The sequence below is a fragment of the Microcaecilia unicolor genome, unplaced genomic scaffold, assembly GCF_901765095.1.
Source record: "Microcaecilia unicolor unplaced genomic scaffold, aMicUni1.1, whole genome shotgun sequence".
Lineage (NCBI taxonomy): Eukaryota > Metazoa > Chordata > Amphibia > Gymnophiona > Siphonopidae > Microcaecilia > Microcaecilia unicolor.
Genome location: NW_021963593.1, coordinates 1,165,722 through 1,188,016, shown reverse-complemented (window position 1 = coordinate 1,188,016; position 22,295 = coordinate 1,165,722). Strand labels below are relative to the sequence as shown.

At 44.4% G+C, this 22,295-nt stretch overlaps 1 protein-coding gene across 1 annotated transcript in view; it reads right to left on the bottom strand.

Moving 5' to 3' along the window:
* Positions 1-22,295, bottom strand: part of LOC115459486 (fucolectin-5-like) — a gene marked incomplete at its 3' end in the record, with an annotated part of 41,974 nt that overhangs the window by 1,004 nt on the left and 18,675 nt on the right. The window contains 3 exon segments of the mRNA XM_030189292.1: positions 9,170-9,218; positions 9,221-9,314; positions 9,387-9,439. Coding sequence (XP_030045152.1) covers positions 9,170-9,218; positions 9,221-9,314; positions 9,387-9,439 — 196 coding nt within the window.

The following is a 22,295-nucleotide window of genomic DNA, read 5'->3' as shown; positions in this document are numbered from 1 at the left end:
GGGGGCAACAAGGAGGGCTGGATATGCAGAGGACACCAAATATATTTGTTTGGGAATGAGGGGTGTGGAGGGGGTGCAAGTAGACACCAGGGATATTTTTTAGAGAGATCAGGGGTAAAAAATTAATCTCAGGGATGTGAGATGAAGGGGGTAGGGGGAGTTGTGAAGAGAAGATTTATGCAGAATTGGTTACGAGCTTTGGTTTTGTTGTGTTGCAAGGTTTAGGCATTTAAGTTGGGTCGATAAAGTAAGCCTTTTTGAACAGGTTGGTTATTAGTGATTTCCGGAAGTTTAGGTGGTCGTGCATTGTTTTTACAGCTTTTGGTAGTGCATTCCACAATTGTGTGCTTATATAGGAGAAGCTGGATGCATATGTTGATTTGTATTTACTACTACTACTTAACATTTGAGTCCTTTGCAGCTTGGGTAATGGAGATTTAGGTATGTTTGTGTTGATCTAATTGTGTTTCTTGTTGGTAGGTCTATGAGGTCTGTCATGTAACCCGGGACGACGCCGTGGATGATTTTATGTACCAAGGTGCAGATTTTGAAAGCAATGTGTTCTTTGATTGGTAGCCAGTGTAGTTTCTCTCAGAGGGGTTTGGTGCTTTCGAATTGCGTTTTTTCCAATATAATCCTTGCTGCTGTGTTTTGAGCGGTCTGAAGTTTCTTTATGAGTTGTTCTTTGCATCCCGTATAAATTCCATTGCAGTATTCTGTATGGCTTAGAACCATTGATTGTATCAAGTTGTAAAATGTTTCCTTTGGGAAGAATGGTTTCACGCGTTTGAGTTTCCACATTGAGTGGAACATTTTCTTAGTTGTAGAGTTGACTTGGCTCTCAAGTGTGAGGTTACGAACGATAGTAATGCTTAGGATTTTCAGGCTGTCTGAGAAAGAGAGGTGTAATCTAGGGTGTTTATATTTGTGGGTTTGTACGTGTTGTATTGGGATGAGAGGATGAGACAGTGTGTTTTTTCTGTATTGAGTTTTAGTTGAAATGCATTTGCCCATGAGTTCATGGTGTTTAGGCTGAGCTTGATTTCATTGGTGATTTCTGTTAGATCGTGTTTATAAGGTATGTATATTGTGACGTCGTCTGTGTAGATGAATGGGTTAAAGCCTTGGTTGGATAGGGATTTGGCTAGTGATGTCATTAGGTTGAAGAGGATTGGGGATAATGGTGATCCTTGAGGTACTCCACAATCGGCTTTCCATGGTGAAGATATGTTTGAGTTTGATTTCACTTGGCATGTTGCAGTAGTTAGGAAACCTTTGATCCAGCTAAGTATGTTTCCACCAATACTGAAATAGTCTAGAAGTCTTAAAAGTATATTAAGGTTTACCATGTCGAATGCACTAGACGTGTGGAATTGGAGGAGGAGTATGCTTTTACCTGTTGCTATTTCCTGCTTGAATTTGGCCAGGAGTGTGATGAGTACTGTTTCTGTGCTATGGAGGGGGCAAAATCCTGTTGTGATTCATGTAGGATTGAGAATTAGTTTATGTAATCACCGAGTTGTGTGGTTACCAGACTTTTCATCAGTTTGACTACTAGTGGGATAGATGCTACTGGACGGTAGTTGGTAAATTTGCTTGTCTTTTTCTTGGTATCTTTGGGAATTGGGGTGAGTAGGATGTTGCCATTTTCCTTAGGGAAGAGGCCTTGTTGGAGTAGGTAGTTTAGGTGGAATGTAAGGTCTGCTATGAAGCGGTTGGAGACAGATTTCATCAGGTAGCTGGGGCAAGTGTCCAGTTTGCAGTGAGTGTGGGAGAATTTATGAATCGCATGGGTAACTGTTTCAGTGGTGAGGGGAGAGAAGTTTGACCAGATTCAGTCCACTGGGTATTCACCAGGGGTTGGGTCCAGGCTGTTGATGAAATTTTCGATATTGGTGTTGTCAAGAGAAGTGTATTGCGTAAGTTTACAATTTTTTCATTGAAATAATTGGCAAGTTTGTCTGCAGATGGGATGTCTATGTTGGTAGTGGTGACTGGGCTGGTATCTAGTAGTTTGTTTACTAGTTGGTATAGTTTCTTCGTGTCTTTGTAGTCTGGTCCTATTTGGTTCTGTAATATGACCTTTTGGCCTGTTTTATAGTGTATTTGTATTTTCTTTGTAATTGTTTCCAAGCATTGATCATGTGTTCGTCTTTTTTTTTCCATGCTCTTTCGAGTTTCCTGGCTTGTGTTTTTAGTTTTTTCAGTTCATCGTTGAACCATGGTATCGAGATATGTCTTCATGATGTTCTTGTTTATAATGGTGCTATTTCATCTAGTATGCTTCTGCATCTTTTGTCCCAGTTAGAGAGGTAGTGTATGGAGTCTATTTGTGTTGTCCATTCATTATTATATAATTGTTGCCAGAATGTTTCCGAGTTTATTTGGCCTCTTGTGCTGTAGGTTGTGTGTTCTTGTGTGTAGTGTGAGCCCTTCTTCAGCCAGTTTAGGGATAGATTTAGTTTATAGTGGTCGGATCATAGTATTTCTGTCCATTTAACATCAGTTATTGTTAGGTTTTGGTCTGCGGACAGTTTGTGTGAGATGAGGTCAAGTGTATGTCCTTTGATGTGGGTTGTTTGCATGTTTGGCCATATGAGGTCTCATAAATGGGAGGAATTCCTTGCATTCTCGTGCGTTGGCAGAGTTTGGGTCTTCTAGGTGAAGATTGATGTCTCCTAGTAGCAGTATGTTTGAGTTGGTTGCACAGGTGTTTGAAATGAAGTCCATGAAGGTTGACTGGCTTTTGTTCCAATTGCCTGGTGGTCTGTAGAACAAGGTACAATTTAGGTGATCAATCAGGGATTTGCTATGGATTCTGATTGAGGCGATTTCAAGTTGGGTTGTTATGGACTCGGCAGTGGTTTTGGTTGTAAAGTGAAATCGATAGATTAGCATTATGCCTCCGCCTCTTTTTTCCTTTCTGCTCCAGTGAGTGATTTTGTATTCTGGAGGGCATAGGTCAAGGATTATGGGGTCCTTTTGGTCGTGTATCCAGTTTTCATTGATGAAGATTAGGACCAGGTTTTCTGACGTGATCCAGTCTGTTACTGTTGTTGTTTTGTTTATGTCAAGAAAGCAATAGAACAAAGAAAATCAATTTCCTTAGCTGAGCCCCCACCCTTCTCCCACAATGAGGTGACAGGCAAGAAGCCCTGATGCCCATGGGATGTCATTCTATATCACCATTCCAGGTCTAATGGAAGCCAGAATCAAAGGTGGTTACACATTGCATCGAGGAAATGATTGCACTGGATGACCAGTGAGTACAGGTGGTTATGAGCATGCCTCTTGATATTGAGCCTGTGGTGATCAACATTTTTTTAAAAGGCTGGTTCTACTGGTAATGAAATCCAGATATTTATTGGTTATAGTTTATTATAACTTGCTATACTGTCCAAGCTGACTCTTAGAACTGGGCAGTTTACAATAAATAAAAACAAACAGGTTAACAGTGTAGAAAAGAACTACAAAATTCGATAAGAAATAGGGTAAAACCAGTCCTACCATGATAATCACAACAAAGGGAAGACAAAGCAGAAGAAAGAGAAAAAGGAAATCAAAAGGGAATGGGAGGGGAGAAGTCAAGAAGTAAGTAAGGAGGGAATAGGAAGAGGGAACTGGTGGAGAATGGTGACAATCTACGTAATCCGTGAAAAGCAAATGATGTTAGTGGAAAAAACCTGTTTAAAAAGCCAAGTTTTTAATTATTTCTTGAGAATCTTAAAATAAGGTTTTGCTTGAAGAGAAAGAAGAAGGGAGTTCCAGTAAAAAGGCACAGTAATAAAGAATTGTGGTGGGTACATTCTGAATGTGTTGACTTAGGGTTAGGGAGAACTAGTCTGTGATTGCTTATGGAATGGAGCAGACAACCAGGAGAGTAGGAAATTGTTAAAGCAGAAAGGTAATCACGGACACCTATTCTAAGAGCTTTTAACATAAGAGTCAGCAACTTAAAGATAACTCGCTGTTCGATGGGGAACAAATGAAATTTTTGCAGAAGGATTGAAGCATGATCAAACTTTTGTGCATGGCAAATGAGCTTAATAGCTGTATTCAGTGTAGACTGAAGTTTTTTCAAATTTGAGTGAGAGCAACCTAAATATTAAATATTACAATAATCCAGTCAAGTTGTAAGAAGTGACAAAGGAATGGAGTGTAGATTGTTCAAATTATTTACGTAGAGAACGGAGTTGACAGAGAATGACTTACAAAGACTAGACAATTGTGGTGAGAAAGAAATACGGGAGTCTAGGATGACTCCTAGATAATGGAATGACTCAACAGGAAGAGTGGGTATTCCAAAGATAGAAGAGGCAGGGATGGTCACATCTGGGCTGAACCAGAATGCAATGGTTTTTACTTTCTTCAGAATTTGTGACCATTAACCAATTTGAGATTAGCAACAGCAGTCTGAAGGGCAGACGCGTAGCCAGACCTTACAGTGGGAGGGGACAGAGCCCGAGGTGGGGGGCAGATTTTAGTCTGCCGCCCCGCCGCAGCCCCCACCACCTCACCACTCTCCCCACCGCCTCATCACTCCTCCCACCACCCTACCACTCCCCACAGCAGCAAGTACCTTGGCTGGCAGGGGTCCCCAACCAATGTCAGCTGAAGCCTTCTCCAGCGCCAGTCTCCAGCACCACCGCATCCCTGCCCTGCTCTCTCTTCCTCCTGATATCCTTCAAGCTGCTTTAAGTGAAACTGAGCAGAGAAGGGAACACGGTGGTGCCCCAGACCGGTGCTGCACAAGGCTTCAGCTGGTGGGGGTGGGGACCCCATGGTCCCACCTAAACTACGCCACTGTTGAAGCAGAGTGAGATCAGGATTGTGTGAGCATGTGGGGAAACAAAAGAAGAACGTATTTGCATAGAAATGAAAGGAAATGCCAGTGGTTGGGATCAGGGAGGTAAGGGGACTGAGAAACAATGAAAGAGAAATGGGGAAAGAACCGACGTTGGAGAACTCCACAAGATAAGGGATGGGGGGAGGCAGTAGATGCTGCTTGAATAACCTGAAAGGAACAGTTAGAGAGAAAGAAAAAAACATGATGCCAGATATACCCAGGGATAATAAATGTGATTAACTAAATCAAAAGCAGCAGAAAGATCAAGTGAAATTGCAAGAACGATCTTGTGTTTATCCCAGTGTGAACATATTTCATTTTCACTCTCGGTAAAGAGAGTCTCGGTACCAAATGGGGGTCTACATCCTGATTGCCTAGGATGGAGGGCAAAGTCTTCTCAATAAAGATATCAACTGATGTGAAAGCAATTTTTCCAGTGCTTTAGAAAGAAAACTAAGGTGAGATACCAGACGGTGGTGGGCATGGACCAGGGGGTTGAGAGATGGCTTCTGAGAATTAGACATCAAGGGCACTTGCCCAATAGAGATGCTAGTATGATTATATTAAGAACCTGGGGAAGAAGTTCCAAACTCTGGAACAGTAAGCCATGGAGGAGGGTAGTGGATCAAGAGAACAAAAAGTTAAGCATATTTGACAGAAGTACACCAATAGTGGCTATATGGATAGATCAATGAAGTGCTGGCACTACCCGAAGAGTAGGAATATTCAGCTGTTATTTGGATAGATGGAGGACAGCCCTTTTGCTAACTAAGTTTCGTAGTAGAACTCCAAATTGCCACTACCCAGATAACTCCGTTTTCCACCCCTGGACTACATTGGCATTATCTAGAAAGTGCTACCCAGTGGCACTACCGGAGAGTCCTTTTAAATATTGAACCTATGGGGTTTAAGAAGCTGTGAATCTCTTACCAATTACCAAGTTCCCTCCAGGATAATATTTTCAAAGCTAACTAACTTCAGGCACCAAGTACCTTCAAAGATGTTGAGTGTTGATAGCACTTAGAATGCTGACTAGCCCACTGAACTTCAGTGACTAAATGTTTAGGGATAATCCTCCCTTACCAGATACCAATGCCCAAAACTTTCTGTCCTCATTGCCATAGGGTCTTACTGACTCTTCTTTATCCCTCTCCCAGTAATTTTTTTTTTTTTTTTTGTTACATTTGTACCCCACGCTTTCCCACTCCTGGCAGGCTCAATGCGGCTTACATGGGGCAATGGAGGGTAAGTGACTTGCCCAGAGTCACAAGGAGCTGCCTGTGCCTGAAGTGGGAATCAACTCAGTTCCTCAGGACCAAAGTCCACCACCCTAACCACTAGGCCCACTCCTCCACTGTTGCTTACTATTTGAGATTCCACTAGCAACATTCCATGTAGAAGTCGGCCCTTGCAGATCACCAATGTGGCCGCGCAGGCTTCTGCGAGTCTGACGTCATGCACAGGACATCAGACTCACAGAAACAGAAGCCTGCGCGGCCTTCTACATGGAATGTTGCTAGTGGAATAGCAACATTCCATGTAGAATCTCCAATAGTAGCAACATTCCATGTAGAATCTCCAATAGTATCTATTTTATTTTTGTTACATTTGTACCCCGCGCTTTCCCACTCGTGGCAGACTCAATGCGGCTTACATGGGGCAATGGAGGGTTAAGTGACTTGCCAGAGTCACAAGGAGCTGCCTGTGCCTGAAGTGGGAATTGAACTCAGTTCCCTCAGTTCCCAGGACCAGCGTCCACCACCCTAACCACTAGGCCACTTGGGTTTTCACATCACAATTTATTGATTTCACATGTTATAATCCCATTGTGCAAGTACAAACCAGGTGAGCGTTTATATGGTATTCCAAGCTCCCTTCTGTTCCTTTTTTCAGAATGAAATCCCTGAAGCAAACTATTTATGCTTAGCAAAATATAGCGCTATGTTGGCATATTCTAATAAAGATTCAAAAGCTGCTCTCATTTGACTCTTTATTAGAATATGCCGAGGCAGCAAAAAAATTATATCTAGCCTCTGTCACCGGTCCCAGGCTTAAACAACAGTCACGAACTCTGGAACAATGTGAGCCCTTAGCCTACTGTCGTCGAGAGGCAGCAGGAGGCAAAAGCCCCCAAGCAGGACTGGACTAACAAGCTTGGCTTGGCTGGAACTGGATGATGGGATGGACTTGGCTTGACTGGCACAGGATTCAGGATACTGGATCAAGCTTGGCAGGAACAAGATTCAGGATACTCAAGCAGGATTCAGGATTTTCAAACAAGCTTGGCAGGAACAGAAGCTGATGACACAAAATTATTCAGGGTCGTCAAGTCGCAGGAGGAATGTGAACGATTACAGGAGGACCTTGCGAGACTGGGCGATTGGGCGTGCAAGTGGCAGATGAATGTTCAATGTTGACAAGTGCAAAGTGATGCATGTGGGTAAGAGGAACCCGAATTATAGCTACGTCTTGCAAGGTTCTGCGTTAGGAGTTACGGATCAAGAAAGGGATCTGGGTGTCGTCGTCGATGATACGCTGAAACCTTCTGCTCAGTGTGCTGCTGCGGCTAGGAAAGCGAATAGAATGTTGGGTGTTATTAGGAAGGGTATGGAGTCCAGGTGTGCGGATGTTATAATGCCGTTGTATCGCTCCATGGTGCGACCGCACTGGAGTATTGTGTTCAGTACTGGTCTCCTTATCTCAAAAAAGATATAGTAGAATTGGAAAAGGTACAGCGAAGGGCGACGAAAATGATAGTGGGGATGGGACGACTTTCCTATGAAGAGAGGCTGAGAAGGCTAGGGCTTTTTAGCTTGGAGAAGAGACGGCTGAGGGGAGATATGATAGAAGTGTATAAAATAATGAGTGGAATGGATCGGGTGGATGTGAAGCGACTGTTCACGCTATCCAAAAATACTAGGACTAGAGGGCATGAGTTGAAGCTACAGTGTGGTAAATTTAAAACGAATCGGAGAAAATTTTTCTTCACCCAACGTGTAATTAGACTCTGGAATTCGTTGCCGGAGAACGTGGTACGGGCGGTTAGCTTGACGGAGTTTAAAAAGGGGTTAGATAGATTCCTAAAGGACAAGTCCATAGACCGCTATTAAATGGACTTGGAAAAATTCCGCATTTTTAGGTATAACTTGTCTGGAATGTTTTTACGTTTGGGGGAGCGTGACCAGGTGCCTTGACTGGATTGGCCACTGTCGGTGCAGGATGCTGGGCTAGATGGACCTTGGTCTTTCCCAGTATGGCAACACTATGTACTTCTGTCCTTATGTAAAGCAAACAGGGCAGAGACAAGAAGGAAGGGGACTGGAGCTGCAGACAAACAGGGCAGACACAAGCAAGATACAAATCTGACCACACAGACAAATAACCAAACTATGGCTGAAGCTAAGGTAGAGGGGACTAGAACAAGCAAGGCAGACTAGGCAGGACACAAAGCTGACCCACACAGACAAACAACAGAACTATGGCTGAAGGCTGAACCTAGCACACAAACAGACCAAGAGGAACAGAAGCAGAAGAGCACACAGGCACCCCTAAACAAGGACTCAGACAGAAGTGCCCACAGGCACACAGGCTATGAACAAAGCAACAAGAAATCAAGGCGAGAAGTGCTACACTGCACACTGACTAACCTGGAGACCTTTGGCATTGCAAACGCTCAGTTCCTTATAAACAGGACAGAGGAAGGAAATACACTGAACCCAAAGGGAGGCTTGAAACACACAGGAAGTGGAAAACCCTATAGGACAGAGGCATGAAATTCACAGAACCCAAAATGAGGCTTGAAACACACAGGAAAGAAAACAATGCATGACATTACCAGCACAGCAGCTGCCATCGGGACAAAAGGTGCTGTCAGAGAGGGATCATGGACCACAGTCGTGACAGCCTCAAAGTTTAAAGCTTCAAAGATAAGTACTTGATTGCTTTAATATCGAAGAACTGAAAGTTTATTTAGTCTTCTGTTATGCACATGTGACATCGAATTTAGGAAAAGAATATTTTATAATAATATAAAAATGACCGATGCGGTGTTTGAGCGAGGTACTTGAGTGTTATTTTACAGTTGTGATATAGAAGTCAACTGCTATTCTGATGGTCCACAAAAAAATTAAGTCTCTATAAGGAACCTTTATTTTTGGACACATTAGTGATTGATGGTTACCTTTATGTAATTTGTGACCACTTTTGGATTGTCTATTGAAGAATTTGTGACATTTGTTCTAGTGGAGGAAGTATCTAATGTATCAGTTGAGAGTACAACCACGGTTAGTCCTTTTAAGCTAACAAACATTCAAATCAACTCACACAGGATTGTTGTTGTCTAGACTGTTACCAATACGTATCTGTGCTCCCGCAATCGTTGCGAGCAGCAGTCTCTCCGGTTCACCACCTCAACGGATCTAATTTTCCAGGAACGCTGTAGATCCAACCGCCACCAGGCTCCCATTTCCTTCCTGGTGTGGATACAGGGCCTCGGTGATAATTAGTGTTGGATTCTCATCAATGGCTAATCTTGGAGAACCATAAAAGCCACCGAGCTCTGATTGGCTATTCCAAGTGGTGCTATGTTTGTCCCTGAAAACCAAATCCAAAACAAAGCAAGATTTGCAAGGCTAGAAGGACTAAAATGATAAAACTGTACAATAATATGATTTCATTTAGTAACTTTTGCCAATCATGAACTCAGTAATTCTTACTAAGAATGGATGAGTCGGTGTGTTATTAAATCAAGACCTTGAGACAAATGCAAAAACAGTTTCTCTATTGTAATAAATCTTGCCTGGTTCACGATAATTCTAAATATGTACAATTTAAGATAGTACAAAGCTAATGTTAAATATTGGTTTTAAACTACATATCATTCCTCTTTATCATACAAGGATTCTAATAATTACATATTAGAGAAGGGAGACGGCTGAGGGGAACATGATAGAGGTATATAAAATAATGAGTGGAGTGGAACAGGTGGATGTGAAGCGTCTGTTCACGCTTCCAAAAATACTAGGACTAGGGGCATGCGATGAAACTACAGTGTAGTAAATTTAAAACAAATCGGAGAAAGTGTTTCTTCACCCAACGCGTAATAAACTTGGAATTCGTTGCTGGAGACGTTGGTGAAGGTGGTTAGCTTGGCAGAGTTAAAAAGGGGTTAGACGGTTTCTAAGGACAAGTCCATAACCCGCTACTAAATGGACTTGGGAAAAATCCCACATTCCGGAATAACATGTATAGAATGTTTGTACGTTGGGAAGCTTGCCAGGTGCCCTTGGCCTGGATTGGCCGCTGTCGTGGACAGGATGCTGGGCTCGATGGCCACTTGGTCTTTTCCCATGTGGCATTACTTATTTACTTATGAAAACTCCCCTCCAAATCACAAGTGTGTCCTAAAAGAATAGTGACCACTGCAGGCTGAATTTTAACACTGGACTGACATGGCTTTTTCGTGGCCACAAACATTCAGCACCGGACTGTGCCAAGCTATGTGGGTGAGGAATTAATCAGCTATGAGCAGTCATTGGTTGTTATCCAGGTACCCAAATAGCCATCTGGATAAAGTTAGGAAAGCCTATCTGCTGTCCTAAGCTTATCTGGATAGTTACTGTACTGGACTAAACTAAGTGGGAACTTCCCGGCCTTCTCTCAGACTCTGCACCAGACTACTGTGGCCTACCCAGAAGATGCCGAAAAGGTATGAACACATATTTAGCAGCAATATCCAGGTATGACCCGGTCAGCGGGACTTATCAGGTCAGAAACATTTAACATGGATAAGTCTAAGAATATTGCTCAAGATTTCTTTAATATCCAAATTGCGGGTATGAACACCTGTGACTCATTCATACCAAAATTCTATCGGTATTTGCAAAATGTTATAAATTCAAAGGAAGAGTTGCTGACATCTTAGTTTCCTACTCTCCCATCAAATCTATTGTCACAACAGGACTGGTCACCAAAATTTGTCTGTGACATGAGTCAGAGATAAATGTCACTTGTCCATGGTCACATAGCATGAGAAGAGGCAACTTAACTCCCTCTATCACATTTTTAAGCTCAGGTATAATAACTCATTATCATTTAAGTTCTTGAAGTTATTAATATGCAAGCAAACCCCTTCCAGAGACGGAGAGGTGGTAGGACCAAAGGACATGAATGGAGGTTTGCAGGGCGGTGGATTTAGAAGTCAGGAAATACTTTTTCAGAGAAAGGGCAGTAGATGCCTAAAATGCCCTTCAGGAGAAGTTGTAGAGTCAGAAACAATAAGGAATTCAAAAATGTGTGGGATAAACACATGCCCTAAAAGGAGGATGGACAACAACAACATGGCTGTTGAGGTGTTACTTTGGACAAGAGTAGTGGGAACTAAGGCCAGTGTTTGCATGGACTTATATGACCTGTGTCCGGCAAATGACAATAGACAGGTGCGGATTAGGGAACTAAGACCAATGTCGGATGGACTTCTGCAGTCTGGGGAAAGTTCTATCAATGGCGCTCAGAATCGAGCACCGGAAAAATTGGCGCCAAGCACGATTCTATAAAGGATACACACCATCCATTCTTCCAACAAGACGAAGCTTGTACTCACCACTCTGTGCAGGTTATAGTTCTTCATGCTTAAACGCTGGTTGACAATTTGCCATCATGCCAACCACGTATAGGTAGTTAATTAGGATACTGTCTTGGGACAATATTTTATATCCAAATATATTGTCAACAGTATTAACTTGCTAATCTCAACATTAAAATGTTTTCTCCTCTCCCTTGAGATGCACAGAAGCCTCACTCGTAGCATATGATAATACGTGACATACAATATGCAGACTTGATGGATTTTGTCTTTTGTATCTACCCTTTATAGCATCTTGCGTAGTGCCAATTCCCACAGCCATCCTATGGGTGCCAGACTCACTCCTGCTGAAAACCTGGTGTAAATACTGGTGCCCAGGCTGGGCACGCTGAGCCAGTATTCTATAAGTATGCATGTAACTTTTTGGAATGCCCGACCATGCCACATCCCCTTTTGGGATACATGCTATAAGAGTTAGGTGCCCTGCCATACAGAACAGCATGCAGCCAGATGTGTGCACAATTTTATTGGGTGGAAAACAACATCAATAATTGATTTGTTTGCAACCAATATTGATAGATAACAGCTATCAATGCATCTTGACAACTTCCCAAATTTGGACGTGATATATAGACTCCAGGGGTCATTGTTCCACAAATGGCAAAAGTCAGGTTTGGATTAAGGAACTAAGGCCAGTGCTAGATGGACTTCTAAGTCTGTGTCACGCAGATGGCAAAAGACAGATGAAGATCAAGTCTACGTATTGTATATCACGTTATTATCATATGCTACGACGTGAGGGAGCTGTGCGTCTCAACAGGGAGGGGAAAACATCTTAAAATCGAGGTTAGCAAGTTCAATACTGTTGACAATATATTTGGTTATTTATTTATGACATATTTATACCACATTAGCCCAAGAAGAGCTTAGGTTCAATGTGGCTTACATTACAAACATCGGTAGAATTGTACGCAATTTGAAAAGTATCTGTTCACATAATACATCTACTATAATAGTTTGCACCTCCAACGTTCTGAAACTGACTCCGTGGCAGACTGCAGTGAAGGGTTTGTAAGCTTCGTAACTCTGTAACCATCTCTCTCTGTCCTGCCCTCACGTCAAAACGTGATGACGTCGAGGGCAGAACAGTGAGAGGGAAGGGAACGCTGCAGAGTTGCTAGGCAAAGGAACGCGGTGTCACCAGCATGAGGGACATATCAGAGGCAAAGAAACGATACGACAGTTCAAGGCCCCCTCCCTCGGAATTTTAAAAGTCTTCTTCACTTACTTCACTTACAGCTCTGGTCCCGCCCTCATTTCCTGTTTCCACAAGGGCAGGACCACAGCTCAGAGAAAGAGAAGGGAAAACCAAACTAAGGGCCGAACCTGCATGCTTTGTACCGCTGCTGCCGGCCGCCGTAACCCCGATGAAGTAAGTGAAGAAGACTTTTAAAATTCGGAGGGAGGGGGCCTTGAACTGGAAGGGAGGAATGATGATCTTGCAACTCGGAGGGAAGGATGACGACCCTGGAACTGGGAGGGGGGAGGGATGCACATGGATGCTTTGGTGGGAAGAAGATGAATCAAACAAATTTAACAATTTAAAATCCTAACACTTCCCTTAAAAATATTAATGGGAGAAGGTGATTACCTTGCTAGCGCCCTTTTCATTTGTTTGAGAAACGGGCCTTTTTTACTAGTCTTCTAATAATACGTTGAAATTTAAAGTTTAAGCTATTTCAACGTAACAATAATCCTGAAATACACAATTCTATATTGAGAATGGATCTAAGATGGCCGACTGAACGGATGTGCTGAGAGGAGCTCCTCCAGACAATCGGAGTCCTCCACTATAAGGCTCCGTTTAACAGCTCCAATTAGCTCCAATTGGCAGCTACATACTTAGCGTGGACAGTGAACAGGAGAGCTGTGGTCCAACCGGAGGTGCATGCGTGTGCGGCCCAGCTTGCCCTACACTGCCCTGCACTGCACTGCATGACCCACGCGGCCCGAGGCTCGGCTTGGTCCCGGCGGGGTCAGCGGCCGGGCTACGGCCAACGGCGCGGCGGATGTGGTGGCGGCGAACGGAGGGGAGCAGATCGCTGGGGTGCTGTGCTGTGGTGGGATCGGAGCCTGGTTTCTGCGCCCCCTGCCTCGCTTCGATCGCTGGCCTGATCGCTGGCCTGGTCGGGCGCAGAGGCGGGAGGCCGGTGGTGCGGGACAGGAGGATTGGATCGGCAATGGATCGGATTAGCAAGAGCAACGCGATCGTCGGGAGGCAGGGCGCCGCGGGACCGAGCGTCCACGTGGCTGCCGTCCCTCCCTCGTTCCGCTGCCTGGTGGCCGGTGCAGTGTGAGTCGGGAGATTTGAGTGGGCGACGAGGCAGCGGGTAGCGGGCAGCGGCTCATCAGCACTGGGAGTGCTGCGAGTCATCTCCCTGCCTGTAGTGCTGGTCCTTCCGAGCGTGGTGAGCCAGGGGTCCTGGGCGGCTGCTCCCTCGGCCCTCCTGTCGATCCTCTGGCACGGGAGAGTGGGGAGCGAGGTGACCTGGGGCAGGTAGTCCATGGGCCCTGTGTAGATCTCTCTGACGAGAGTGAGTGGGGAGCCAGGTGACCTGTAGCAGCCGATCCCTAGGCCCTCGTGTGGATCCTCTCTCTGACCCACTTCTCTTGTCCCGGCGATTCCTACTAGTTCTGGTTCATGCCTCTGCCCTGCTGCCCTACCTGTCCGCTCTTATCCCTCGGCTCCAGCCCGCTCCAGTCCGGCTTGTTCTGGTCCGCTGCCCTGCTCTTCTCCCTCCGCTCCTGCTTCTCTCTGTCTGCCTGTCCCAGCTTGCTCCGGTCCCAGTGCTCCATTACCTTCTGCTCTACCTAGTCCCAGTCCATCTGCTCCAACTTGTTCCAGTCTGTTACTGACCGTCTGTCCAGCCTGTTCCAGTCCAGCCTGTTCCAGTCCTGCTCCATCATTGTCTGCTCCAGCCTGTTCCAGTCCATCTGTTCCAGCTTGTCCCAGTCCGTCGACTCCAGCCTGTTCCAGTCCGTCTGACCCAGTGTGTTCCAGTCCTGCTATACTGCTGTCTTCTGCTCCAGTTTGCTCCAGTCCTGCTATACCGCTGTCTTCTGCTCCAATTTGCTCCAGTCTACTCCAGCTTGTTCCAGTCCATCTGTTCCACCTTGTTCCAGTCCGCCTGTTCCTGCTTGTCCCAGTCCTTCCGCTCCAGCCTGTGCCAGACCGCTTGTTCCAGCTTGCTCCAGTCCAGCTGTTCCAGCTTGTTCCAGCCTGTTCCAACCTGTTCCAGCTTATTCCTTCCCAGCCCGTCTGTTCCAACTTGTTCCAGTCCATCCATTCCTGCCTGCCCCAGCTTGTTCCAGTCTGCCTGTTCCAGCTTGTTCCAATCCATCCATCTCAGCGTATCCTGTTGCTCCTATCCATCCATCCCAGCTTGTTCCTGTCCGTCTGTCCCAGCTGCTGCCTACCTGCCTGTTAACCCATCGAGTAACCTGCCTGCCTGCTTGTGAGCCTCTCAGCCATTGACTAACCTGCCTGCCTGCTGCTAGCTTGTCAACCATTGACTTACCTGCTCGCCTGCCTGCCTGCGAGCCTCTCAACCATTGACTTACCTGCCTGCCTGCTGCTAGCTTGTCAACCATTAACTTACCAGTCCATCAATTCCAAGCCTCCAACCCAGCTCTCCATTCTATCTATCTGCTTAACACCTCAGTCACCACACAGTCACTTGCTACACCTCAGTCACTACGTATGGCTCCTATCCACATTCTCTTCCTTGCCCTGTCCCTTCCAAATCTCTTTCCCCCCCCCCCCCCCCACTCCCACTGTCTACCACTGGAACTCGCTGCCCTCCCGCCTGGCCCGCCACGGCAATACCCTTTTCACCCCCATCCCGCACCACCTCACCATCCCTCTTGTCCCCCTCCTCCATCCTAGCTCTCAACTTTCAACACTTCCTTCCTGCTATTAACCCATCCCCATTCCTCCTAAGTGCACCCCTGTCTTCATCGCCCAACCTCGACCACCCTCCTCCGCACTCTCTTGCTCCTCCTCCTGACATTAACCCTAATCCAGGTCCCTCTCATCTGTCCTCGTCCTATCCACGTGAACGATCCCAGGACGTCTCCAATCTTGTCTCTATTCCCCTCCTCCCCCCCTCTTCCCTCCCCTTCTCATGCGCCTTGTGGAATGCCCACTCAGTCTGCAACAAACTGCCCTTCACCCACGATCTCTTCATCTCCCACTCCCTTCAACTGCTCGCCCTAACCGAAACCTGGATCTCTTCTCACACACTCCCCGCCCAGTTGGCCGCGGTGGAGGCATTGGCGTCGCCCCCTCCTCTCCGAGCACACCACTCGAACTCTCATCCACTCTCTCATTACCTCTCGCCTTGACTACTGCAACCTACTCCTCACCGGCCTCTCACTTAGCCATCTATCCCCCCTTCAGTCCATCCAGAACTTGGCCGCACGTCTTATCTTCCGCCTCAACCGATATACTCATATCACCCCTCTCCTCAAGTCACTTCACTGGCTTCCGATCAGATACCACATACAGTTCAAGCTTCTCCTACTCACCTACAAATGCACTCGATCTGCAGCCCCTCCTTACCTCTCTACTCTCATCTCCCCTTATTTCCCCACCCGTAACCTCCGCTCTCTAGACAAATCCCTCCTTTCAGTACCCTTCTCCACCACCGCCAACTCTAGGCTTCGCCCTTTCTGCCTCGCTTCACCCCATGCTTGGAACAAACTCCCTGAGCCCATACTGTATAATTATAGTACAGCAAGAGGCCCTCACTGGATGCCCACCGGAAGGGTGGAAGGCCAGATTTTAGGACTCAGGCTGTAAAAATACCAGCTAGGTTTAAAAATCTATGACTGGCTGAGCAAGGACTTGCTTTTCCTGCAAGTTAATATGTGTTCTAGCTTAAGACCTATCCACTGGAATAGTGGTGGGCCAAGCTACATAGCTTTAAACAGCTGAAAAGCACTAACTAGGCCTGATAACAAGATGATGGCCTTATAGCAGAGAGCCTGCAAGAGCAAGGACTGCTTGGTGAGTTCTAATGAAACCTGGTGCAACTTCCAAATTGAGTGTAACACACATGATGTAGAAGTTAAAGACAGAAATGATAAGAAGTTTGGTTCATAACACGGAGTCTGTCTTTAATAAGTTGGCACCCAGATCACAAGATGTTATGAAATTGATATATCTATATTTAGATATCTTCATAAGAACAAAGTGTTTACAAAAAAGGAAATTACACAATAGCCATGTTTGGATGTTTGGATGTCCGTATCTAGGGAGATGTTGACAAAAAGGGAAATTGCACAATAACTTGCAATAGTTAGAACGGAAAAGTGAGGGTACAGATGGACACCTGCCGGAAATGATTCAGAGGTTGGGCAATATTGAGAAAAAAAACAGGGTCTTGCCATTGACTTGTATTGAGATCTGCGCCTATAAAAGAGATGAGATTTTGGCAGATCATTGGAACGGTCCCGAACTCTTCTCGGAGGGCAGAAGCTCTGTGCAATTGAACCCAGAACCTGTCTGATGAATGTATCTGATTAAAGTCTGATTTGCAAATAAACTCTTCATTCCAAATGATGATTTGTGGGCTTCACTTAATGATGAAAGGCTGTAAGTATAAATGCTTTTGCTACATCAGGCTATCATTCGCTGCATTGTATAACCTGTAGTCTAAATCCCTTAGAGGCAATAACTCCTTGAGTACCCCAGTACTAGTGCTATTTAGAGATGGAGTCAGATTTAAGGTCACTCCAGCCTTCTTGGGGGGCTCGGGACCCCCCAATTCTCAACATTGGTGACTCCCGTACGCTGCTCGGTATTCCCTGTTCCACCCTTTCCTGTCCTTCTCCTTCTTGTTTATGGATGCAGTGGGGATATATTCTGTGCGTCCAAACCCTCGTTTTTGTCTTTCAATATTTAAAGATCAAGAATTTCCTCCCCGATGTCTCATGTCCCTTATTATAGCAGTCTGCTGTTCTCGCTCTAAGCTTTCACTCTTTCCTGTGGTTAAGCCACTTCCGTTATTCTTCCCTATCGCAGTCAGTGATAATATGTAAGTCTTGTGCTTTCTTTCCCCCTCTTAGTTGCGTCCAAGACTGCGCTTTATTTCTTCTCTCTGATTCCTATCTCCCCTTCTTGGCACTGCTATTTTCCCGGTCTCTTTCCCCTTGCTGACATGTTAATTCTCCCCCTAGTTGTTTTTTTCAAAAACACACTTATGTGAAATAATTTCTTCCCTTCCCTCTTCATTCTTGGTAGTCTGTCGCCACACCTTCCTGTGGGGTTTTTTTTTTCTTTAAGCCGCAGCTTTTACATGGTCCCTGCCACCTCTGTCCCTTTTCAGCCGGTTGTTATTAACTTATGTTTTTGTTTTCCCTTTGAATGCAGCTGTCCCAGCGTGTCACTGATTTCTAGTGCTTTGGTACGGTATGGTCCACTGCTGGTGATGTTATATCTGTCTCTATTCTTATCTGTTACTTTTTATATCATGTTCTCCTAAGGTACCTTGGTGCCGGTCTTTTTTTTTTACCTCCTAAAACTTCCAAACCTTTTCGGGGATTGGTACGCTCAGAGTTCGTCCACATGGCACCAGCAAGGTCTTAATGCGGGCTATACGCCTAACTTCTGGAGCATGTGTGGTCTTTCATAAATCATTGTCTTCTCTCACCCGTCACCAGGATTGTGGATACATGCACAATCAGGTAACAGAGTACTGTATCATTACTCTTATGTATGTCTACTAACGCTATTCTTCTGCCTTTATTTCACTGGACTGGCATATACCCTGGTGAAAAGTGCCCACTTGAGGGGTACTGGGAACTGGTATTCAGTCCGCTCCTCTTCTAACCCCTTCCTCTGGTACTATTCTGTTTTTCTGCTTTCTTCCTCTGTTCCCTTATCGCTTTCTCCTTCTGCGCTTGGCTGGCGCATTTGTTTTTCTGTTCCTGTCCTTTTGTGAGTCTGTCTAACGATTATTATGTGATAAGTGCCCTTATATCTTTTCTTTTATTCATCACCTATACCCTGTCCCTTTCGAGCGCTTGGTGTGTGCAAGGGTACGAGTGGCATCTAGGTTCTAGGCTGGGAGACCACGCCTAGCAGATGCTGGCTGTTTTTTCTCGTTTCGCCACGATTGTCATTAGCGGTCTCATGCTGGCTATTCTTAGCCTAACGCCTTGACATTTCGTGTCTTAAGTCTCCGTCCTCCCTTGAGCGAAGCTTCTCCTGTCTTTTTAGGCTATTCAGTGTATGTTGAAGTTGATCCCCGTTATGTTTCCCACCATCCCTACCTGTAGATCATGTGTTTTTACTTTTGTCTGAGCTCCTATTCACTGCAGTTCCCTGAAATCCTATATCTCTCCTTTAAAATCATTTTGGTTAAACTGACAGCCCACAGAGCCCCAACCTCCTTTCCTGCCTATACACTTCTGCTTCTAGATCTCGGACGGAGGGAGTGTCCCTTCCCTGCCCTCCAAGAGATCTGTGCTCATTTCCTCTGTGCGGTACTTAAACCTCCGAGAGGTACTTAACCTCTACCTTGCATGTCTCTCTGCTTCTGTTTCTGGCCACTGTTGATTTCTCCCCATCCTTGTTAGAAACTTTCCTGATGTGTCTTTGTGAAAGATTTATAGTTTAAACCTAACAATTCTTTGTCAGCTTCTTAGCTGCACTTCATCATTTTCTGCTTCCTTATTTTGCTGTTATTGCCAAGCTTTATGAGCAGCATTACACCTATGCTTCAACACTGACAGGCTTGCCCCCACCTCTGTTCCTGCTTCCTCAGATGCTCGCTCTCGCCTATACGCTTTTGTTACCTCTGTCTGACCTTCAACTGCTTAATTCTGACTCAATCGGGTGTTAGATTGAGTTATCTTTTACTGTCACTATGTTATCTACAAGCTTCGGGTAACGGCGCTCAGCATCCTAGCCACTTATTGGCCTAATACTTTTGACTATGAAGGAGATGCCGGTTTCCTATACGGTTTTTCTTCGCACTTTATTTCTTTTCTTTATATTTGCACACATTTGCGGTCCCATTTCTTCCGATTCTTTAAGTCTCTCACTGACTCTCTCAATTTATAAGTGCGTAGCTGCTTATCTTCCTCTTTTCTTCTGTAACTGCCTGGCTTCTTGGGCGGTGCCCACTTCCTTCCTCTTCTCTGCTCTTTCTCCCTCTCGTATCTGCTAATCTTTAGCTTTGGAATCTATTATTAAATCCTGTTTCTAATAATCTTTTGTAATAATGTCTTGCCCTGTACTTTGTATTTGCCTCCGTTGGTCACTGCAACGGCACCTTCCTTTTCTCCTGGTTATGTTCCCTGCTCTTATATATAGGCTATCTGTCAGTAAGGTTATGTTCTCTTCTCCGTCAGTGATTTCTCTGCCATATTATCTTGTTAGTTATTTCTTTGATTATAAATATTCCCTATGACAGGTCTGTTGCCAGTTCTAAGTATTGTTAACCGGTGTCTCTATTTTGCAAGTGCGTCTCATGCCTTGAGAGCTTGCTGTCCGTTCGTGCGCTGTAACCATCTTCCGCTCTGATAACTTTTCCCCCCCCCCCCCCCCCTTCCTTCCTGTCATACAGCTTTATACTTGATAAACCACACTTATTTCTATGCCTGCCTGCTATGGGAACCCCCGTCTGAAACTTTCATGACATTAGAAATCTCCGCTTGAGAAGTCCCGGTCTGTATTCTGTCTCTGTTCCCCGCAGCCACTTTGGATGCTTCCGGGTTTAATTTTCGCTGCATAGACCCCGTCTCTGCCACTTTCGGCACCTTTCTGTCATACTCACTATATATGAAACTGTTATTACGCTCCAAGTCTTCTACCTTTGTATTTTGTCTTTGCTAAAAGTCCCAAAAGTCCTGCACTAATCCTGACAGTTGTCTGCCTTAAGCTCTCGTTGTTACTGCTTCTCTGAGTGAATATGCCACTTTTTTCTGTACCCCTCTTTCCTGTCACAGCCTCGGCTGTAAGACTGTTAAATTTATCTCACTCCCACCTATACTTTCTCCTTGCAAAAGGTCTCTTGTCCTTTATACAGCATTCTCCTGTCCCCTGGCTCTGTGACTTGTTTTTCTAAGCTATCTGGACTTCAGAAGCATGCTCTTCTCCTTCATGTATTGTCAGTGCTTTATACTGTAACTTATGGCTGGCTGTCAAACTATACGGCCATCTTCCGGTCTGATTAATGCTTTTTCTTCTCCTCTTACAGTTGTAATTTTAAATTTGTACTTGACCTAGTAGCTGTTATCACACCCTTTTAATTTACAATTTGTTTTGGGACAATGTTATATTTTTAATTAATAATGCTTAAGATTTGTCATTTATTTTCCTTATTTATGTCTTGGATATGCTTTGGGCTCTCACTTTGACGCTCCATACTTGGGATACACCTCACGGCCCTCCTCTCTGATGCTCTACCGACTCTTGCACCTTTTTGTTTTTTTCCTCCCCCTAAAATTGTCCCTCCTTGCTGCTACTCTGGTATATTCAGTTTACGGGGTAATTAATGGAATGTATCAAAAGTAGTAGCATTTATATGTATGACCCTCCATAGATTATTGTTATTATACTTTGAAATGATACTCCGGGATTTAGCTTACGGCATTGTTTCTGAACGGCATGATTAATATCCACTTATTTCCTGTAGAACTACTTGCCCGTAACTTTTCAGGATGCAAGTTAGATTTTACACTACTGATTAGCTCTACTGTCAAAAGCTTGGGTTTTCATTTTTAGTTAAGATTGCAAGACTATGTTTGAGTTCTATAAATTAATGGTGTGCGGCAATGTTTTCAGTTCAATCATATATTCAGTTTTCTGCAAGTTTAACCTTGTTTTATGGCACATTTTCTCAGCATGCATAATGATATTCCTATGTAATGGTACATATTCTTTTAAATCACTTATCTTTTGATAATTCAGTTCCCGGTTCTCTAGCTTTTTTGTATGTGTTCTCTTACACGAACAGCAGTGTTTTGAATGCTTTCGGTTTCATTTTTGCGGTGGCAGCGCTGGTTTGTTGTTTGTCTAGAATGGCTTTTGTTTCTGCAGTGTAATATTGCAAGTTCCATAATAATGATTTACAGTCTGTTTGTCCAGGTTTTTTTTTGTTCATTTACTTGATATTCCAATTTTGTTGTACAGTTTTTTTTTTCCTCTGATATGGGGAACATACGAAGTCGTTTGTCCATTGGTTTGCTCTGCTTGTCCATCAAAATCATTTTTTTCTCCCTCCAAGTCCCACCTACTCTCCTATTTTGCGTGTGTCACTCTTGTTTCAGACTTTAATGCATTTTTATGTAGTACAACAGTGTGAATGATTTTATTTTGTATTGTATTGTCCTGGTTTTGCGGGCTTCCTTACTGTCGGCTGTTTTATTTTAATGCCTTTTGAGTTCCCTTCTTATGAATTATTTAATAGAAAATCTATTGTCTAGTGACTCTTTTATGGTACCATCCCCCAAGAGCTTACATGTGTTCAGTGTTACAAATCTTTCTTTCAATTTCCTTTTTTTATTATATCTACTTTATTTTTACTACCTTTGCAGTTTGTTTCAGGGGCTCTTCCCTGGGATATGCTATATTTTTATTTCTATTTTTTTTTTTATTATTATTTATTTCTATTTTTTTTTATTTTTTTATTTTTATTTTCTTATATACCAGTGTCACGCTATAACCATTGGGTTTGATATCGATGCCTGGGGCTTACACCCATTGGAGGTGATCCTTCAATGGATGACGGTATCTCAATTAGTAGGAGCAGACTTCCATTCCATTTTCGGAGTGGCCTGCGGATTCGGTATTATTGC